The 18,618-nt window shown below is 49.2% G+C and overlaps 1 protein-coding gene across 4 annotated transcripts in view; it reads right to left on the reverse strand.

The window, feature by feature from the left end:
• Positions 1-3,670: 3,670 nt before the first annotated feature.
• Positions 3,671-18,618, reverse strand: part of SCNN1A (sodium channel epithelial 1 subunit alpha) — a 38,255-nt gene continuing 23,307 nt past the window's right edge. For all 4 annotated transcript variants that reach the window (XM_079775104.1, XM_079775105.1, XM_079775103.1 and 1 more), the window contains exons 3-13: positions 16,565-16,832; positions 15,365-15,555; positions 10,465-10,568; positions 9,910-10,073; positions 9,341-9,439; positions 8,994-9,111; positions 6,071-6,149; positions 5,883-5,940; positions 5,680-5,735; positions 5,445-5,520; positions 3,671-5,080 (exon numbers count right to left, since the gene is read on the reverse strand). In XM_079775104.1, coding sequence (XP_079631230.1) covers positions 4,700-5,080; positions 5,445-5,520; positions 5,680-5,735; positions 5,883-5,940; positions 6,071-6,149; positions 8,994-9,111; positions 9,341-9,439; positions 9,910-10,073; positions 10,465-10,568; positions 15,365-15,555; positions 16,565-16,832 — 1,594 coding nt within the window. In that variant the 3' untranslated portion in view covers positions 3,671-4,699. The remainder of the gene's footprint in view (positions 5,081-5,444; positions 5,521-5,679; positions 5,736-5,882; positions 5,941-6,070; positions 6,150-8,993; positions 9,112-9,340; positions 9,440-9,909; positions 10,074-10,464; positions 10,569-15,364; positions 15,556-16,564; positions 16,833-18,618) is intronic.

Raw genomic sequence — 18,618 nt, forward strand, 5'->3', positions numbered from 1 at the left:
AAGCAGGGCTCTCAAAGCAGAGTCATTGGAATCAAGTGCAAGAGTCCGAAGGCCCAGTTTCCACTGTGAAGAAGCAAGGAGGGCCACAGGCTCCTCATCTACAAAACGGGGAACACCCAGTACCCCCACGTCATAGGCACTAATGAGTAAATGCATGTAAAGTGTTTGCTGGGGACCAAGGATTCAATAAGAGGTAGCAATATTAACCGTTTGTGTTAATAATTAATAATGACTTCAATGTCCTAGTTTTAATGTTACAAGGAATTTTAATAGTATGTGCCAACTGTTTACGCCATTACACATAGCCTAGTAGAAAAAGAGAATCTCTATCATTGTTCAGAATAAATGCTAATTTATTCAATAAGTTTAAAGTTTTGAGAAATGTGGTATTAAATTGTTCAATTAAATTGTTTTTATTTTATAATTTTATTATATATATATTTTTTAATCCTCGCTCTAGAGCAGTGGTTCTCAACCTTTCTAATGCTGCGACCCTTTAATACAGTTCCGCATGTTGTGGTGACCCCCAACCATAAAATTATTTTCGTTGCTACTTCATAACTGTAATTTTGCTACTGTTGATGAATTGTAATATAAATATCTGTGTTTTCCGATGGTCTTAGTGAAAGAGAGGGAGGGATGCCCTAACCGGTTTGGCTCAGTGGAGAGAGTGTCGGCCTGCGGACTGAAGGGTCCTGGGTTCGATTCCCGTCAAGGGCATGTACCTTGGTTGTGGGCACATCCCCAGTGGGGCGTGTGCAGGAGGCAGCTGATGGACGTTTCTCTCTCATGGATGTTTCTGGCTCTCTATCCCTCTCCCTTCCTGTCTGTAAAAAATCAATAAAATTTATTTTTTTTTAAAAGAGAGAGGGAGGGAGGGAGGGAGGGAGGGAGGGAGGGAGGGAGGGAGGAAGGGAGGGAGAGAAACATCAATGTGAGAGAGACACATTAATTGGTTGCTTCCTGCATCCGCCCCAACCAGGGCTGGGGATCAACCTGCAACCCAGGTATGTGCCCTTGACCCAGAATTTAACCGATGACCCTTTGGTCTGAGGGCTGATGCTCTAACCACCAAGCAAAACCGGCCAGGGCTCAATAAAATTGTTTTTAAAAAGATGGTGAGAAGTAGATAGACCTAGGAATATGAAAAGCTAACTTGTTTCATGGAGAAATTTCTTCCAGGGAAAGAAGGAATAATGGTGAGAGAGAGAATGGGATAGATGGGGAAACAGAAGAGGAGCAAATTAGGGGATGACAGAATTGGTTGTTAGGGACTATGGAGCAAAGGATAGAGAAGAGAGCTTCAGATGGCAGAGTCCTCCCGCCCCCATCACCTCTCTCTCTCTCTCTCTCTCTCTCTCTCTCTCTCTCTCTCTCTTTCACACACACACACACACACACACACACACACACACACACACACACACATGCACACACTCCACAGCAGTACAGAGTGATCCAAAGGGCACTGGACTCCAGGTGAGGATGACGTGGGTTGCAGCCGAAGCCCTGCCATTCTGACTCTGTGGGTCATAGAAGGAGACCCAGGTTCCAGGCTGGTTCTGTAAGAATCATGAACTTGAGTAAGTCATGTCACCTGCTAAGGAAAAGAAGGCAACTTAACTGGATTTTCCCTAACACTCAGATTCTAACCCCTAACCCTAAGGTCCAGGGGCAGCATATAGATATGGGACAGAGAGAAGGAAACCCCACAGAGTGGAAACTCCGCAGGCCAAGACAACTCCAGGTGGGGAGGAGCTGATTACCATTATCTGTAGCAGGTCAGCTGTCCAACAGGCCTGCCCACCTCAGCCAGAGGACAGGCCGCTGGGGACAGGGCGGGCAAGGCTGGGCTGTGGCAGAGAGCACACAAGGGCGGGCTGAACCTGAGGGCTCTGACGGAAGAGACTGTTGTAACACCACCATTTCCCTCTCATCAGCTTGAGTCTAGGAAAGGGAAGTCGGAAAGCACCGCATCAGTTCCTGGTCACAACCTTATCCATCTCTCCACTCCCTTCACCATCTCTTCCTTTTTCCCCAAGATTCACTTGGCTCCTCAGGACAGGGAGACTGTAATTGAGGGGTATAAGACCAGGGCAGTAAGGAAAACGTACGCAAAGTGACAAGGAAGGGTAACTTCTAGGTTCCAAGTGTCATGCTGCAGTGGGGGGAGGAACCAGAGGTTCGAAAACCGGGGCTCCACTCAGACATCCCTTTCTCTCCTCTATTAAAACCTGGGAGGGCCTGGCTGGTGTGATTCAGTGGTTGATCATTGACCCATGAACTAGGAGGTCCCGGTTTGATTCCCAGTCAGGGCACATGCCCAGGTTGTGGGCTTGATCCCCATTTGGGGGCATGCAGGAGGCAGTTGATCAATGATTCTCTCTCATCATTGATGTTTCTATCTCCCTCTCCCTTCCTCTCTCTGAAATCAATTAAAAAAAAACATAGTTTTAAGAAATAACCTGGGAGGATTCCCACTGCTCTCACTCTAGGATGATGCAAGAATGAGAATACACAGGCTTTGAGGGTCCAGAAGAATGTGGCCTGAGTCTCATCCTCCTCCAACACAACTGTGCAGTTGATGGGGAGGGAGCAGATGAGGACGTTATGTTGGATGGTGAGCGGTGGGTCTCAGCAAATGGAGTGAAAGATTATTGATGATGGTTGATAGATCCTCCCTTCCCCCAACTGATGGACGGAGTATGACGTAAACTCCACCTGCAGCCGGACATTCCTGAACACCTTATATGGACTGTACATTGAACCACCAATCAGCACCTGCCATATACCCTAAGCCCCCAATTCCTAAATCCCTAGGCCCCTAACCATGTACCTTACATGAAACCACCAATCAGCGTGGGCTGAGTGCCCTAAGCCCCGTCCCCTTCTTTCCTCCCCTTAAAAGGCACTCTCACCCCAGCAAGCTCTCTCAATCTCCCTCTCTCTCTCTCTCTCTCTCTCTCTCTCTCTCTCTCTCTCTCTCTCTCCCCTTTCCCCCTCTGGAAGGCGGCTGGCAGGGTGATCTCCAATAAAGCCTGTGTACTGGTATCCCATGGTCTCCGGCCCTCTGTTTCCTCTTTCAATGGTAACTAAAGTTGGGAGGAAAAGGACGTTCAGACAATGGACGGGTGAAGGAGAATGGGGGTGGGGGAGGTGGGGGAGGTGGGAGAGTAAGGGAGGTGGGAGAGGTGGGGTAGTATGGAGGTGGGGGAAGTGGAGGAGGTGGGGGAGTATGGAGGTGGGGAAGGTGGGGGAGTATGGGGGTGGGGAAGGTGGGGGAGTATGGGGGAAGGGGTGTTGGGGGAGGTGGGGGAGTATGGGAGTGAGGAAGGTGGGGGAGGTAGGGGAGTTATCCCAAGCACTGCCTAGTAGGTCTGAGGGGAATGCTCACGTCTTCGCCCTCCCACCCTGACATGGTGATGGGCACATAACAGATGCACATGTTCATGGAGGAACTAACAGGATAGTTTGTCTCTCCCGAGGTCCCCAAAGAATGGTCATTTCCATAGTGAAGCTGAGGGGTAGGAGTCTTATCTCCCTCACCCCCACCCCAGGACCTCCTAGGAGCTTGAGCAGAGACCCAGGGACTCAGATCCACTCCCTACCCCCTCAGGGCACCCCATTCAACTCTCCAGACATTTTTTTGCAACAAATATTTATTGAGTGCCTGCCTACTTGCTCCAAGTCGGACACTGGGCTAGACCCTGAGGTTACATAAATGAACAACAGTCCCTGACCACAAGGAGCTCACAGTCTAGTTGGGGAGGCAGACACAAATGAACAGGAAAGTAAAATGCAAAATCAGCATTGCAAACCAACGTTCTGGTGCACAACGGGAGTCCAGGGAAGAGGGGAGTGATCAATTCTGGGGAAGACAAGATGGGGCAGAAGCCTTCACATAAGTAGTTGTGTCTGCGTAGGGTTCTAAGGGATGCATAGGAGTTCTCCAGCCAATGGTGGGGAAAGCTTCCAGGTTTAGGGAATAGTTTGAGACGACTTGCAGACGTGTGAAGGATACAGGCAGAGTGCTAGGATGGGGTGTTGGAGCAGGGAGGGGAGGGGCGTAGATGAGGCTGGAAGAGTCCTGGGTCCAACTGGAAATGCCAAGCCTTTACTACACTGGTCTGCTCCAGCCCCTACTCTGGGGAGTCATGGAGGGGGCTTGCCCAAGAACTAACTAAGGGGGCTTTGGGGTGGGGTTCCCCACTCAACTTCAAGAAGAGGAGCAAACGTCCGTGTCACTGGAAAGCAGTGTGGCCGGGCCAGTCCAGAGCTGGCTTCAATCACCCTTGGGTAGGAAACCTGGGCACGCCTTTGTGTGCCCTTGTTTGTTTTGTTCTGGTCATTTGTTTCCTAGGAACGTTCCTTGTCAAAGCTCCAAGTCTGACTTGGTTGATCCAAGGGAAAAGGAGATTTCTCTCCACTTGCATGAGGAAGCCAGAGTGTTCTAGAGGCAGGACCAGGGGGTACTGGGCAGGAGCCAGGGGCAATTCTGGGCAGCTTCTGTGGCCCCTGTTTTCCAAGCAATTTCTGTAGCCCCTTATTCATGCTGCTTTCCTCCTCCACACCAAAGGCAGTTGGGGCAGCTGAGAACAAGCCCAAAACATTCTTTAATCCTGCCAAGGTCTGTCCCCACCCACCAAGGGAAGCTGCTTGCCTTGGGGGCTGACACTCTCCTTTCTTCTCAGGTTTCTTCTCAGGGCTCCTCCAGAGTGAAGACAGAGGAGCTGGCCCCTGCCAAGCTGGATGGCGCTGGGCAGGGGCCCAGGGTGGCATAGGCTGGTGGAGGGGCAGTCAAGGTTGGAGAAGTATCAGGGCTTGCCAGGGATGAGGCCGAGGAGGGGAGCTGGGGGCAAACACTGGAAGGGAGGGAGGAAGCTGGAGTGGAGGCCACCTCCTGGGCACCTCTGCCCCCTCGGCCTGGAGACCAGTATCGGCTTCTGAACCTCCGGAGCAGCATGAGGAATGTAATGACCATGAGGTCAAAGATGAGCTCCGCCATCTCCACCACAGACAGCACCGAGGAGCCGAACCACAGGCTCCACTGGCTGCCCAGGTTGGACAGGAGGGTGACCATCTGTGAGAGCGAAAGGCACACTGACCACCGGGGCAGAGGGCCCAGGGTGGGCTCCAGCAGAGGAGCCCCATCCCTCCTTACCTGAGGTCCTCAGCCACCCCTCTCAGCCTCTCGGTGGCCCCTGACCCCCTTCTGTTCAAGTCAAACTCACCTGGCACATCCTTCCCTCCCACTACCCCAAGAGGCTTCATTCCCCAGCCAAGTTCCCCTTCTTCCAACCCTCTCAACCTCACCCTCACCCTCACCACTCACTCCTCTCCTTGGTCCCCTACCTTCAAGGCCCAGACACTCTGGCCCAACAAAGGCAACCCCTTGTTTTCCCTGACTCCCCAGAAAATCACAGGCTCAGGGAAGCAGGACATACCGTGACGGAGGGAGACTCAGAATTGGTTTTGTAGTTCAGCTCCTTGAAGAAGACATTGAGTTTGGCAACTCCGTTTCTTTGGAGTAGGGGAGAGGATGGGAAGAAATGGCAGAGGATTAACTTCTCAGAACCTCACAAACACCCTCCTCCAATCAACTGTATCAATCCTTCTTTCCAGATTTGATTTCCCTCCCAAGGATTCCTTTCTTGGGGCTGGGACCAGGGGAGGACTGACCTTTTGTTTTTGATGGTGTAATTATTCTGTAGGGATAACATCCGGAAGACCCAGTCCTGGGAAAGAATTGGAGTGTCAAGGGGGCCACCTGTACTCTTCAGGCTTCAGAGTTGGGGTGGGGCCAAACACACCCACATACATATACCCAGAGAAGACCACAGTGTCATACACACGTCCCCTGTCTTTCCCCTTCCCCACTTTACCTGGGATGTCACTGAGGGCCATCGCGAGTAACCTGCAGAGAGCTTGTAACTGGTCACACTGGGAATGGAGAGAGGCACTCAGTAATGGGAGTGGGGCTCTCCCAATCAAAGGCTTAGCTGAATACCTGTATTCCACCCAGCCAAGCAGCCCGCTGCCCAACCTGTGCCCAGGCGAAGGGGACACTCACCTGCATGGCTTCAGGCACTTGGTGAAACAGCCCAGGCGATCTGAGGCGAAGGCACCCTGGAGCTTATAGTAGCAGTAGCCTGTGGGTGCAAAGCGGACACCTCAACCTTCTCTGCCCCACACCCAAGAGGCCTCTAAAGATCCCGGGGCACCCCCTTCACAAGAGTATCAGATTACAATGATGTCTCCTGAGTGGCTGCACCAAAAACAGTTTAAGAAATTAAGCTAACTTGTGTTTGGGGGGGGGGGGAGGGGTGCGCTACACGTATGTAAAGATGTGTAGGATTTGAACAAAAATTAGAAAGTCAGAAAGAAGAATGGGAACAATTGTGTAAGATAATGAGATTAAACCACAATGAGATATCACTTCATACCCACTAGAATGGCTATAATTAAACAAAAGACCAATGTCACCCCAATAAATTCAATTAACAAAAGACAACAGCGAGTGTTGCTGTAGAGAAACTGGAACCTCCTACATTGCTGTTGAGCATGTAAAATGGTGTGGCCACTTTGGAAAACAGTCTGGCAGTTCCTGAGAATTTTAAACATACAGTTAGGATCTGACTCAGAAATTCCACTCCTAGGTATATACCCAAGAGATACAAAACGTATGTTCACACAAAAACTTGTACACAGATGTTCACCATCACAATAGTAAAAAAAAAAAAAAAAAGTATAAAAAACCCAAATGTCCATAAACTGATGAATGAATAAATAAATGTGGTCTGTCCATACAATGGAACATTATTCAGCCGTAAAGAGGAACGAAGTTCTTGCACATGCTACAAGGTGGATGAATCTTGAAAATATCCCAGTCACAAAGGACCATATGTTATATGATCCTACATATATGAAATGTACAGAAGAGGCACGTCTAGAGACAGAAAGCGGACTAGTGCTTGCCAAGGGTGGGGGCGGGGAGGGAGAAGGGCACAGGGAATGGGGAACTGGAAGAGAGCTAATGGGTACAAAGTTTCTTTCTGGCGTGATAAAAATGGCTGTGGCCATTGTTGCACAACTCTATGACTATACTAAAACCTAAAACTATCTTAAAATTGAATTGTACACTTTAAATGGGTTGAATTATCTCAAAAAGCTGTTACCAAAGAAAGAAAGAAAGAAAGAGAGAGAGAGAGAGAGAGAGAGAGAGAGAGAGAGGGAGAGAGAGAGAGAAAGAAAGAAAGAAAGAAAGAAAGAAAGAAAGAAAGAAAGAAAGAAAGAAAGAAAGAAAGAAAGAACAGTAAGTCTATAGATTCCCCTTCTCCCCCATTTGCCGAAGTCTAAGTAAGGTTATGTTGTCCTTCTTGCTACTTTTAGTCCCCCAGTCTGGAAGTCCTCCTTCCTTTCTGACCCAAATTTCTCAGTCTGCCAGGACTGGGGATCTTTAATTAGAACGACTGGGAAACAGCAGGGCCCTTTTCTCTGGGGAGTGAGCAGTCCTTAGGAAACGCAACAGACTGAATTTTTAACCTAGTGCCTTTCCCTCATCCTCACAGCTTCTCAGCAATCGGTATTGTTATTTTTCTCCCACAGATCTTCTTCAAACTCACAAACACTTAGAATTCACTGTTTGGGGGCCGAGGGGAGCAGTGGGCAGGGAGCCATGTCTCCCCTCGGGGTCTCAGCTTGCTTATCTGAGAAAGAAGAAGGTGAGGCCAGGAGGATACACCCCCCGCTCGGATGCACTATGATTTTCTAAGGTCAGAGACACGGGAAGTGAGGCCACCACTACAAAGTCCAGCAGGGGAGAGAGCTGGGTGGAGCAGACCCAGGGAAGGAAAGAGCCCAAAGATCACCCAGACAGAGCCGAGACAGGCAGACACGGAACTCCAGGGTCTGCAGGGCCCCTGCCTGGTCCTGAGAGGTGTGAAGGTGTGTGTCCTCCAACAATGGCCAGCCACCCACCTACAGGGGGAGAGCTGGTCCCAGGGGAACTGGGGAGAAGGAGACCCTGGAGGACCAGTCAGCTGGGACAGATAAGAGCATGTGCACCAGGAAAGCCAACCCTCTGTTTCCATGGTTTCCTGTTTGGGGTTTTCTCTCTCTCAGCTTCCCAGTACACGGCTTCCCTGCTGAGTAGCCCAGCTGTGTGAAAAGAAAAGGGGATCTGTCTACTCCCAGACCAGGATAAGGAGGAGACACCAGGGCTCTCCAAACTTCTTTGATTGTGCCCTCCTGTAGGTAAAAACTTCTTAAATAAGCAACTCCAGTATATGCATTTGGCTTATAAAGCACATACCTGGTACTATTGAACTGATACATTATGTACATTATAAAACATACATAAAATGGAATGTGTAAGAAAATGATAGAGATACATTTAACTTCTGGTATTTACTCCCGGCACCCAGTGAGTTATCCCAGTGCCTGGCCCGGAGCCTTGAGTGAGACGAGGAAGCTATAGGCAGAGCGTGCACGGAAACCTCAGCAGGCCCCGGAGGGAACGGGGAGATTTTCTCACACGCTCTTCCTACCTTACGCTGCAAGTTATTTTTAAATAGAGCCATCCTATGTAATAAAGAGCTAACATGCTAATTAGACCAGGCAGCGGAACAACCTTCCGGGACGACCTTCAGGAACGACCTTCCAGAATGACCAGTGGGAGGGGGGTGGGGCTGCGAGGCAGCCAGGGCTGCTGCGAGGGCCAAGCCCCTTGCACGAATTTCGTGCATTGGGCCTCTAGTTCCTTTATAAACACACAGAAGCCCAAACAGAAGGGGAGAAACTGTGAGGGAGGGCCAGAGATAGTGCGTAGAAGACTGAGAGAGGCCAGCCTAAGGACTGGAAAACAAGAGAGAGGGAGAATTCATCAGGGACGGTGAGAGGCAGAAGCAGCCCCGCAGACAGAGGGTGCTGAGAGGAGAGGGCTCCCAGGAAAGGCCTGGTCAGTGGGCAGCAGGGGCTCCCTCCTGGACTCTCACCCCAGGAATCATGCTTCCTGTAGTCACAGTACTCCACATGCTCGGGCCGTGGATAGAAGATGTAGGCACAGCCACACTCCTTGACCATGCTCTCCTGGAAGCAAGAGTGAATACACACCTACAGGGAGGAGAGTGAGGGGGGAGGAGGTCAGGCCTGCTCTCACCCACAAACAGCCCAGAAGAGACAGAGAAGGGAAGGACAAACCATCCTCTGTGCTGCACATCCATCCCTCTTTCCACTGTTCACACACACACACACACACACACACACACACACCCCTTTCCATTTTGACTGACCAACAGGGCAGGCCTGGGAGATGGTTGCCATAGGAACAGACTGGCCTCACCTGCTGTGTGTACTTGGAATGGTAAAGGTTCTTGACAGGGACGTCACTGCCATTATAGGTACAGTCTCCATAGTTGCCCCCAAGTCTGTCCAGGGCTTCCTGTGAGTACACACACACCAAGATGTCAGAGATCACAGAGCAGAGCAAGTGGCCCAGGCCTCCTCCTGAACCCTCTGTCTTCCCTCAGTCTCAGGTTGCATCTCCTATCCCGCCAGCCTCTCCTGTCTGCCTCCCCATTTCAAAACATGCTCCCAGTGGCCCCAACGTCCACCTCAGTGCCACTTTCAAGGACACCAGGCCCACAGCATCCCCTGGAATCCTAAGCATGTTCTGAATCTCTTCTCAGCACTCTCATCCAAGGCCCACTCCTCTGGTTCCTTCTTCCTGGTGTCCACTCTTCCAGCCTCTCGGCCCTGGTTTCTGCTCCTGTAGACCTCCACGTGCTCAAGGCCCAGCCTGCATGATCCCCCTCCTCAGCCTCTGGCTCTCAAGTCCACCTCCAATGCCCTCTCCCTTGCCCCTCGCCCATCTAGGGTTCTCCTCCCAGGCTTCCCAGACAGCATCCTTGCCTTCCTCATGCTGATGGAGGTCTCCACACCAGGCCGCAAGTTAAAGCCACCATCATCCATAAAGGCAGGCTCATCCTGCCCATGCACCGTTACCCTGGCCCCGGTCACTGTGGACAGCAGCGGGATGAAGTCATTCTGCTCTGTGCGCAGTGTCAGGGATAGACCTGGGGTGTGTAGAGGGAGCAGAGTTGGGGGAAAGTCTTGGAAAAGCATTAGGGGTGGAAAACACCCTCCCACCCTGCCCAGTTCCTAATGCTCCAAGGAGAGCAAAGCAGGAAGACCTACAAATGGATGTGGCAACCCCTGAGCTGGATTCTGGGGGCGGGCTGGAAGTACTGGGACAGGGTTATCACACCTGGAATGGACAACATGGTACCAATAGTGGAGAAAGAACAGTGAGGACTCCTTCCAGGACTGAGATAGGCACATTATGGCGATGCCCAGAGGCTCACGGCATCTCTAGGATGGAGCTCAAGGTGGGTAAACATGGGTGGGCAGGGCAGCAGCAAGGGCTGAGGCAGAGGTCAGGGACTGAGAGTATGGGGTATTGCTCACCATTGTTGACCCCAGGCATAGAAGACATCCAGAGGTTGGAGTTGTTCTCGCCATTGAAAGTGTAGCAGTTTCCATATATCGGGTGGTGGAAGTGAGAGTAATTCCTATTCAGGAGGGACAAAGAGAAGGGTCACAGAGAAAAGGGACCAGGGAGGGAGGACTTTCAGCACCTTTTGTTCCCTGGTCATCTACTATGTGCCAACAGCCTGCGACGGCATCATCTCCACAGCACAAAAGAGGAAGATGGGGCACAAACAGTGATGACAAACTTGGGACTCAAACCAGGTCATTTACCTTCTAGCCCGGGTTTCTCCCAGCAGGCCACCTGACCTGCCTGGCCTTGTGACCTCTCTTGTGGTCACTGTGTTGCATTTGGAGACTCTTGCAGTATCCCTAGCTTCTCGCATGTCTAAATCATAGTTCACCATTTGGATTCTGATCTCCTTAAGGACTGGAGCCAGATCCCAATCATTTCTGTATCATCTCTGGGTTAATTGCATAGTTCTTGGCATATAGGAGATCGTTAGTAAATAATAAATGAATGAATGAAATGGAAGGGAACAGCAGAGAGTAAGGCCAGTGGTGAGCATGGAGCTGAGAAGAGGAAGATCAGATCCCAAGGCAAAAATGAGTAGGGTTCTGGTTGCATGGCTCTGAGCAGGTCATTTTTTCTAATCTTATTCTTCTCATCTATAATAATAAAAGTGTAATATGCTAATTAGACCGGACAGCCGAACGACCTTCTGGACGTCATTCTGGACGAATCCATGGCGGCGGGGGCCAAGGCAGAGGAGGTTAGGGGCGATCAGGCAGGCAGGCAAAGGTGGTTAGGGGCGATCAGGCAGGCAGGCAGAGTGGTTAGGGGTGATCAGGCAGGCAGGCAGGCAGTTAGGAGCCAGTGGTCCCAGATTGTGAGAGGGATGTCCCCCAAGGGGTCCCAGATTACAAGAGGGTGCAGGCTGGGCTGAGGGACACCTTCCCCCCCCCCACCCCTGTTCAAGAATTTCATGCACCAGGCCTCTAGTCTATAATAATAAAAGCATAATATGCTAATTAGACCAGACGTCCTTCCTGATGAAGCTGGGGCTACGAGGGATGCCCAGGTCCCGGGTGCCAGAGTGAAGCCGGTGCCGGCAGCCAGGGGAAGGAAGGCCTACTCTTGCACGAATTTCATGCATCGGGCCTCTAGTTGTAAAATAAGGAGATTGGAACAAGGTGATCTGGAATATCCCATTGGCCTTGAAGAACGAAATATTGGTGCACATTCTGGGAAGCACTAGAAAGTCAACATTTCCAGAGCAAAGAGTGGATTCAGGGAGGGACGGAAGAGGAAACTATGAAAGAGAGCAGAGGCCAGGGCTGAAGGGCCTGTGAGCCCTGCTCAGTGGTAGATGGGGACAGGTGCCATGTGGTGGATGCACACTAGGGACTCTATGCAGCAGGTAACAAAGCAGATGGAGCAACATGGATGGATCTTAAAATGAGAGCTTAGTAAAAAAAGAAAAATAGTAAGAGGTGAAATGAGATAACAACACACCATTTATATTACATACACATTGTGCAAAAACAGATACAAAGAGATACACACTAAGTACATTGTAAGAATATATGAGAAGCAGTATAACATGAAGAGCACAGACTCCAGAACTAAATGACTTATATTTGAATCATAGCTCTAACAAGTATTAGCTGTGGGACCAACAAAATCACTTTATCTCTCTGTTTCTTATCTGTAAAATGGGATACTACTTACCTCATAGGGGTGTTATGAGGATTAAATTACTCTCAGAACAGTGCTTAGCACTTAGGAAGAGCTATATAAGTTTACTATTAACATTATAGGGATTTATTAAGATGGCGAAAGTCAGCTCTGGCCAGGTAACTCAGTTGGTTAGATTATCATTTGATCCCCAGTCAGGGCATATACAAGAATCAACAAGTGCCTTCATAATAAGTGGAACAACAAATACCTCTCTCTCCCTCTCCCTCTCCCCCTTTCCCTTCCTCTCTTTCAAATCAAATTTTTTTAAAAAGATGGCTAAAGTAAAAATGACAGACAATAACAAATGGAGGATGTGAAGAATTTAGAACTCTCATATATTGCTGGTGGGAATGTAAAATGGCACCACCACTTGGACAACAGTCTGGCAGTTCCTCAAAATGTTAAACATAGAATTACCATATGACTCAGCAATCCCACTCCTAGGTATATACCTAAAAGAAATAAAAACATATCCATACAAAAACTTATACAGGAATGTTCATAGCAGCATTATTTATAATAGCCACAAAGTGGGGGTGAAAAACAAAAAGTCCATCAGTTAAGGAATAGATAAACAAAATGTGGTATATCCATACAATGGAATATTATTCAGCCACAGAAAGGAATGAAGTACTGATACATGCTGCAACATGGATGAACCTTGAAGACTTTGGGCTAAGTGAAAGAAGCCAGATACAAAAGAACACATGTATGATACATTTATATGACAGATCTACAGTAGGAAAATCTATAGACACAGAAAGTAGATTAATGGTTTCCAGGGCTTAGAGGAGAGGAGGGAATAGGGAATGACTGCTAATAAGTACAGGGTTTCTTTTTGGGGTGAAGATGTTCTAAAATTAGTGGTAATGGCCCTGGCCGGTTTGGCTCAGTGGATAGAGCGTCAGCCTGCGGAGTGAAGGGTCTCAGGGTTTGATTCCGATCAAGGACACATGCCTGGGTTGCGGGCTCAATCCCCAGTGTGGGGTGTGCAGGAGGCAGCTCATCGATGTTTCTCTCTTATTGATGTTTCTAACTCTCTATCCCTCTCCCTTCCTCTCTGTAAAAAAATCAATAAAATGTATTTAAATAAATAAATTAAATTAAATTAAATTAGTGGTAATGGTTGCAAAAGTCTTTGAACATACCAAAAAAACAACATCAACAACACTGAATGGTATATGTTAAAAGGTTGGTTTTAATGGTATGTGAATTATATCTCAATAAATTTGTTTTTAAAGAAAAAAAAAATGTTGAGCCTTAGCTGGTTTGGTTCCGTGGATAGAGCGTCGGCCTGCAGACTGAAGGGTCCCAGGTTTGAGTCCAGTCAAGGGCACATGCCTGGGTTTCAGGCTCGATCCTCAGTAGGGGGTGTGCAGGAGACAGCGATCGATGTTTCTCTCTCATCATTGATGTTTCTATCTCTCTCTCCGTCTCCCTTCCTCTCTGAAATCAATAAAAAATATATATAAAGAAAAAAATATTGAGAGAAGGGGAAAGGGTGCCTGACATCGGGGAAAAGAGTTGGGTGAGAATGACATGATAAAGAGCTTCAATTGATTCTGAAGGCCATGAGAGATGTTGAAGGATATCAAACAGCACTAACTGGTACATTTAAGTACAGTGAATTGAAGTAAGAACAGTGATGTATAAAGCTTCCGGTTATTACAGAATGAAGAGAGGATATAGAGGCAGAAAGACAAATTGGGAGGGGGTGGTGATGGTGGTAATAATAACCTAGGTGAGAAGTAATGAGGCTCTGAGCTAAGGAAGTGACCTAAGCATCAAGACTGAGATGAACTTTGGTCTTTCCATTGATAGGGAGGTAGGAGCATAGGACAGGCAGAGTGAAAGGATCAGTGGGAAGGTGACAGACAGAGAGACTGGGTGGCAGTTGTGAGCTGACCCAGGCTCAGGTGCTGCTTCTGTCTCACTTCCCAGCTGGTAGCTCCTGTCCTCAAACAAACACAAGACTAGAGGCAGGAACAAAATCGTGTGCTGGGCAGAGTGTGTGTGCCAGGTGAGGGGTGGAGGCAGAAGCAGGTGACACCTGGCCCTGCTGCCATTCAGCAGCGACATGGGAGAGAAGGGCTCCCTGTAGAGTGGAGAGGCTGCCTCAACACCCTTCCTCAGCCAGGCAGAGGCAAGGAGATGGCACCTGAAAATTAAGGATCCGAATCAGGGAGGGAAAGGTGGGGGTAGGAGGAGACAGAGACTACAGAAGGAAACTTCCCTTACTCCTAGCCTCTCCCAGCCCTCAGAGAGCTAGCAGCTGCCATGACCTCTTTACAAGGTCATTATGACAGGAATCTTAACAGAAAGAATCCCTGGGCTGGCCTGGTGGCCTAGGGCAAGTCACTTCTCCTGCTTGAGTACAGAGTAATAAGACCCAACATTCATTGTAGTTTACTAAGTGCCCTAGAATTTGACATCTCATGCACTTGGAGATGTATGTTATCACCATCTTCATCACTGGAGTAAACATGCCAAAAGGGCAAGGATTATATATATTTTCTTCTTTGATGCATCCCAAATGCCTAGACCACTGACTGACACATAGCCTAGACAGTCAAAACTATTTGTTGCATGAACATTGAATAAATCTAATTTTCAGCCCATTTTACAAACAAAGAAACAAGTTCTGAAGAGTGATTTGAAATGCCCAGAGTCACCTGGTTAGGAAGTAACACAGCCAAAGCAGGAACTAAGGTTTAACCCCTCACTCAATCCATGCTATGTCCACCACACTACTGCCCATCTCATCTGAGAAAGTGGGGGATGGAACCAGACACCCTTCTGGGCACTTTTGAGTTTGATGCTAGTGAGAAAGAGGCCTTAGATAGACAGGGAACCATGCTTCCAGCCCTTGGTTTCTCAAAGCTGGATCTCAACCCAACCTTCCCAGGGCAGCTATCTGAGGCTACCTCACTCAGACCCAGCCCTGCAGGGAGCAGCAGAAGTCCTACAGAATGATCTGGGGACAGAGGTTTGGACCTGAAATCAATGCATCCCCTCCTCTTTACAGGCATTTATTTAGTCAACAAGCATTTCCTGGTGCCACTCATGCTGGGCCTCAGACTGGCTCTGGGAGGGAGACACCGTGGGTGGGGAGCACAGAGGCAGGCAAGACAGACTCACGCCTGGCTGCAGGAGGCCTGGTTGAAGCGACAGCTGAAGATGAAGTTGCCCAGCTTGTCCTCCTCCAGGGCTGTAAAGGAGTCTGGCAGTCTCGACAGAATGTTGATGTAGTGGAAGCGGTACCACTCCCTCACCGCATCCACCCCTGATGAGTATGTCTGGTAGAAGCAGTCGGATTTGTTCTGGTTACACTGGAAACAGAGACCAGAGCGTCAGAGGGCCAGCAGCAGGAGTCAGGCAGCAGAGTAGGGCCAAGATCAAGGACTGAATGGTCTGGGATCCTGAGGACTGACAGACAGGAGTGGGGAACCAGGAGTAGACCAGAACAGAAGGCAGAGAGGAGCAGAAACCGGGAGAAGAGTGGACCAGAGGGCAGGGGATTAAGAGAGTGGGAGGCTGAGGAGACCAGGAGCGATCATTTATACAGTCTCTGCCAGAGAGTGGAGCAAGGATTCTTCTCCCCATTTCACTGATGGGAAGGCTGAGGGATCAACAGGTTTGTCCCAGCAACAGAGCTAGGACTAGCTAGCTATGATTAAAGGAAGCTTCTCTTTCTTCTTCCCCCTGCTGCTCTCCCACTTCCTCTTCCTTTTTTTTTCTCTCTCTCTCTTCTTTTCTTTTCTTTTTTAGAGAAAGAGATGGGGCGCATTCAGGGTGATATGGCCTTTCTCTATTTTTAAAAAATTTTTATTAAAACAAATCTTAAGTCTGCGTTTTCACAGTCTTCTTATTCTCTGCCTGAGACCTGCAAAACCCCGGTTCCCTATCACACTGGAGGTACCCAAGTAAGTCCCACCAGTGGGACCTGTATTTCAGAAAGGGGCATTTTCCATAGCAGATTTGACTTCCGGCCACCTAAACGCTCCCACAGAAGCCCCCGGAGAGGAGAGACCCCACAAGCTGGCGCTCAGAGAGATGTTATTTCGTTTTATTTTTCAAATGTGTTCATTTTGACAGCAAGCTGACGAATCGCTACCTCATCACTAGCCAACAGAGGCGGGGTTGGGAAAGGGCCCGGGGTCCAGGGCGTGGACGGAACCGGAAGGGCCTGGGCTGCGCACGTCGGGCCGTGGGGCGGGGCCTGAGGGGCGGGGCCTGAGGGGGCGGGGCCTGAGGGGCGGGGCCTGAGGGGCGGGGCCTGAGGGGCGGGGCCTGAGGGGCGGTGGGCGGGGCCTGCGGTGGCCGGGGGCGGGGCCTTACCAGTTTGAAGCCGATCTTCCAGTCCTTCCAGTTCACCTGGGGGTTGTTATCCCGCAAGCTGGAGGCCGCGCTGCGGGCTCTGCGGGCCACGGGGGGCGAGGCCGGGTCCCACAGGAGCTGCAGGGGGTGCGGCAGGGTCTCCCGGAGGCCGCGGCGGCCGCGGGGATGGCCCCCGAGGGTGTTAAAGGAGTTGTATTTGTACAAGTCGAAGAGCGTCTTCTCTGTGATGCGGTCCAGCTCTTCCAGCTCCCCTTTAATTTGCGTGTACCTGCAGGGGCGATGGGGAAAGGGTCGGACTAGGGGGCAGCCTCGCGCGAATGCCTGGCCTTTGGGCCTCAGTTTCCTCGTCTGAAACTGGCGAGGCGGGGGAGGGGGGATGGAGAGGTGTGTCCGCCAGGGTTAGCGGAGGCGACTGTGAGCCCCAGCGGTGACGGCATTTATTGTGGCCAGTGTCCTGTTTATTGAAAGGGAGAGGCAGGCGGCGCCTGCCGATGAGGCGCTGTCCTCCCACTCACCGCGGCCTAGAAGGGAACCCGGAACTGTGTACCCTTTCCCAAGACAGAAGAGAGGGTGGCCTTGACCTGGGCCCATCACTCATCCCACCCGGATCCCCTTCAGGGGAGGGTGGCCTTTGGGCCTGTCTGCCACCCCGCACCTTCTAAACCAGGGGCTCTCAATTGCACTTCTACCGAGGAACTTCAAAAAATACCAACGCTGCACACTAACTGCCCCTCCCCACCAGGATTAGATTTTAATGAGTTTTGGGTGGGGCCCAAACTCCCTAAGTTAAACACTGTGCAGTATAAATAATCACATTCCTTCCTAATACTGGTCCTCTTTCCATCTCTATCATGAAAGTACAGAGTAGCACGGTTTTAGGGATAGAACCTTCCAAAACAAAACACACACACATGCACACGCACACGCACACGCACACACAACTAGAACTAATAGATTAATTAAACAAGGTTGCAGGATCAACATCGATACACAAAAATTGATCCTATTTCTACATACTAGCAACAAAAAACTGGGAAATGAAATCATAAAAGCACCATATTAAATAGCATAAATAACATTAAATACTAAAAATAAATTTAATGAAAGATGTGCAAGACCAACCTCTACACTACAAATCCTGCTGAGAGCAAAGACCAAAAAATGGAGTTATATATGTTTATGGATCAGAAACTCAATGGAGTTAAGATGTCTCCCAAATATATCTTTAGATTCAACACAATCCCTATAAAAACATCAGCAAATATTTTTTAAATAAATTGACAGGCTGGTCCTAAGACTTACATGAAAATGGAAAGAATTCAGAAAGCCAAAACAATTTTAGAAAAGAAGAGCAGAGTAGGAGTACTTACTCTTCCTGACTCTAAGACTTACTATAAAACCACAATAATCAAAATGGTGTAGTGCTTATGTAAGGACAGACAGTAGATCAATAGAACAGAATAAAGTCCAGAAATTAATTCACACATATATGGTCAACTGATTTTTCCCTAAAGCACTGTATAGGGGAAATGATGAACATTTCAAACAATTAGACTGGACTAGACACAGATGCTCACAGTCCAATTCAATGGGGAAAATGTGTGTGCGTGTGTGTGTGTGTGTGTGTGTGTGTGTTTATTGATTTTAGAGAGAGAGGAAGGGAGACGGAGAGGGAGAGAGCGAAACATCAATGCAATAGATAAGTTGCCTCCTGCACGCACACCGACCTGGGATGGAACCCAAAACCTAGGTATGTGCCCTGCCCGGGAATTGAACCAGTGACCTTTTGGTGAATGGGATGATGCTCAACCAACTGAGCCACACCAGATGAGGCAGTAAAATAAATTTTTTTAAACATTTGGTGCTGGAACAATTTGTATACTGTACTGGGGGGGGGGGGGGGGAATGAACTTCAACCTCTACCTCAGTTCATACACAAAAATTAAGGCATAGACCTAAGCATAAAATTCAGAACCATAAAGACTCTAGAAGAGAGAGAGGAAATATATATATAAAAAATCTTCATGACCTTGGGATAGGCAGACAGACATTTG

The sequence above is a fragment of the Cnephaeus nilssonii genome, assembly GCF_951640355.1.
Source record: "Cnephaeus nilssonii genome assembly, chromosome: 6".
Taxonomy (NCBI): Eukaryota; Metazoa; Chordata; class Mammalia; order Chiroptera; family Vespertilionidae; genus Cnephaeus; species Cnephaeus nilssonii.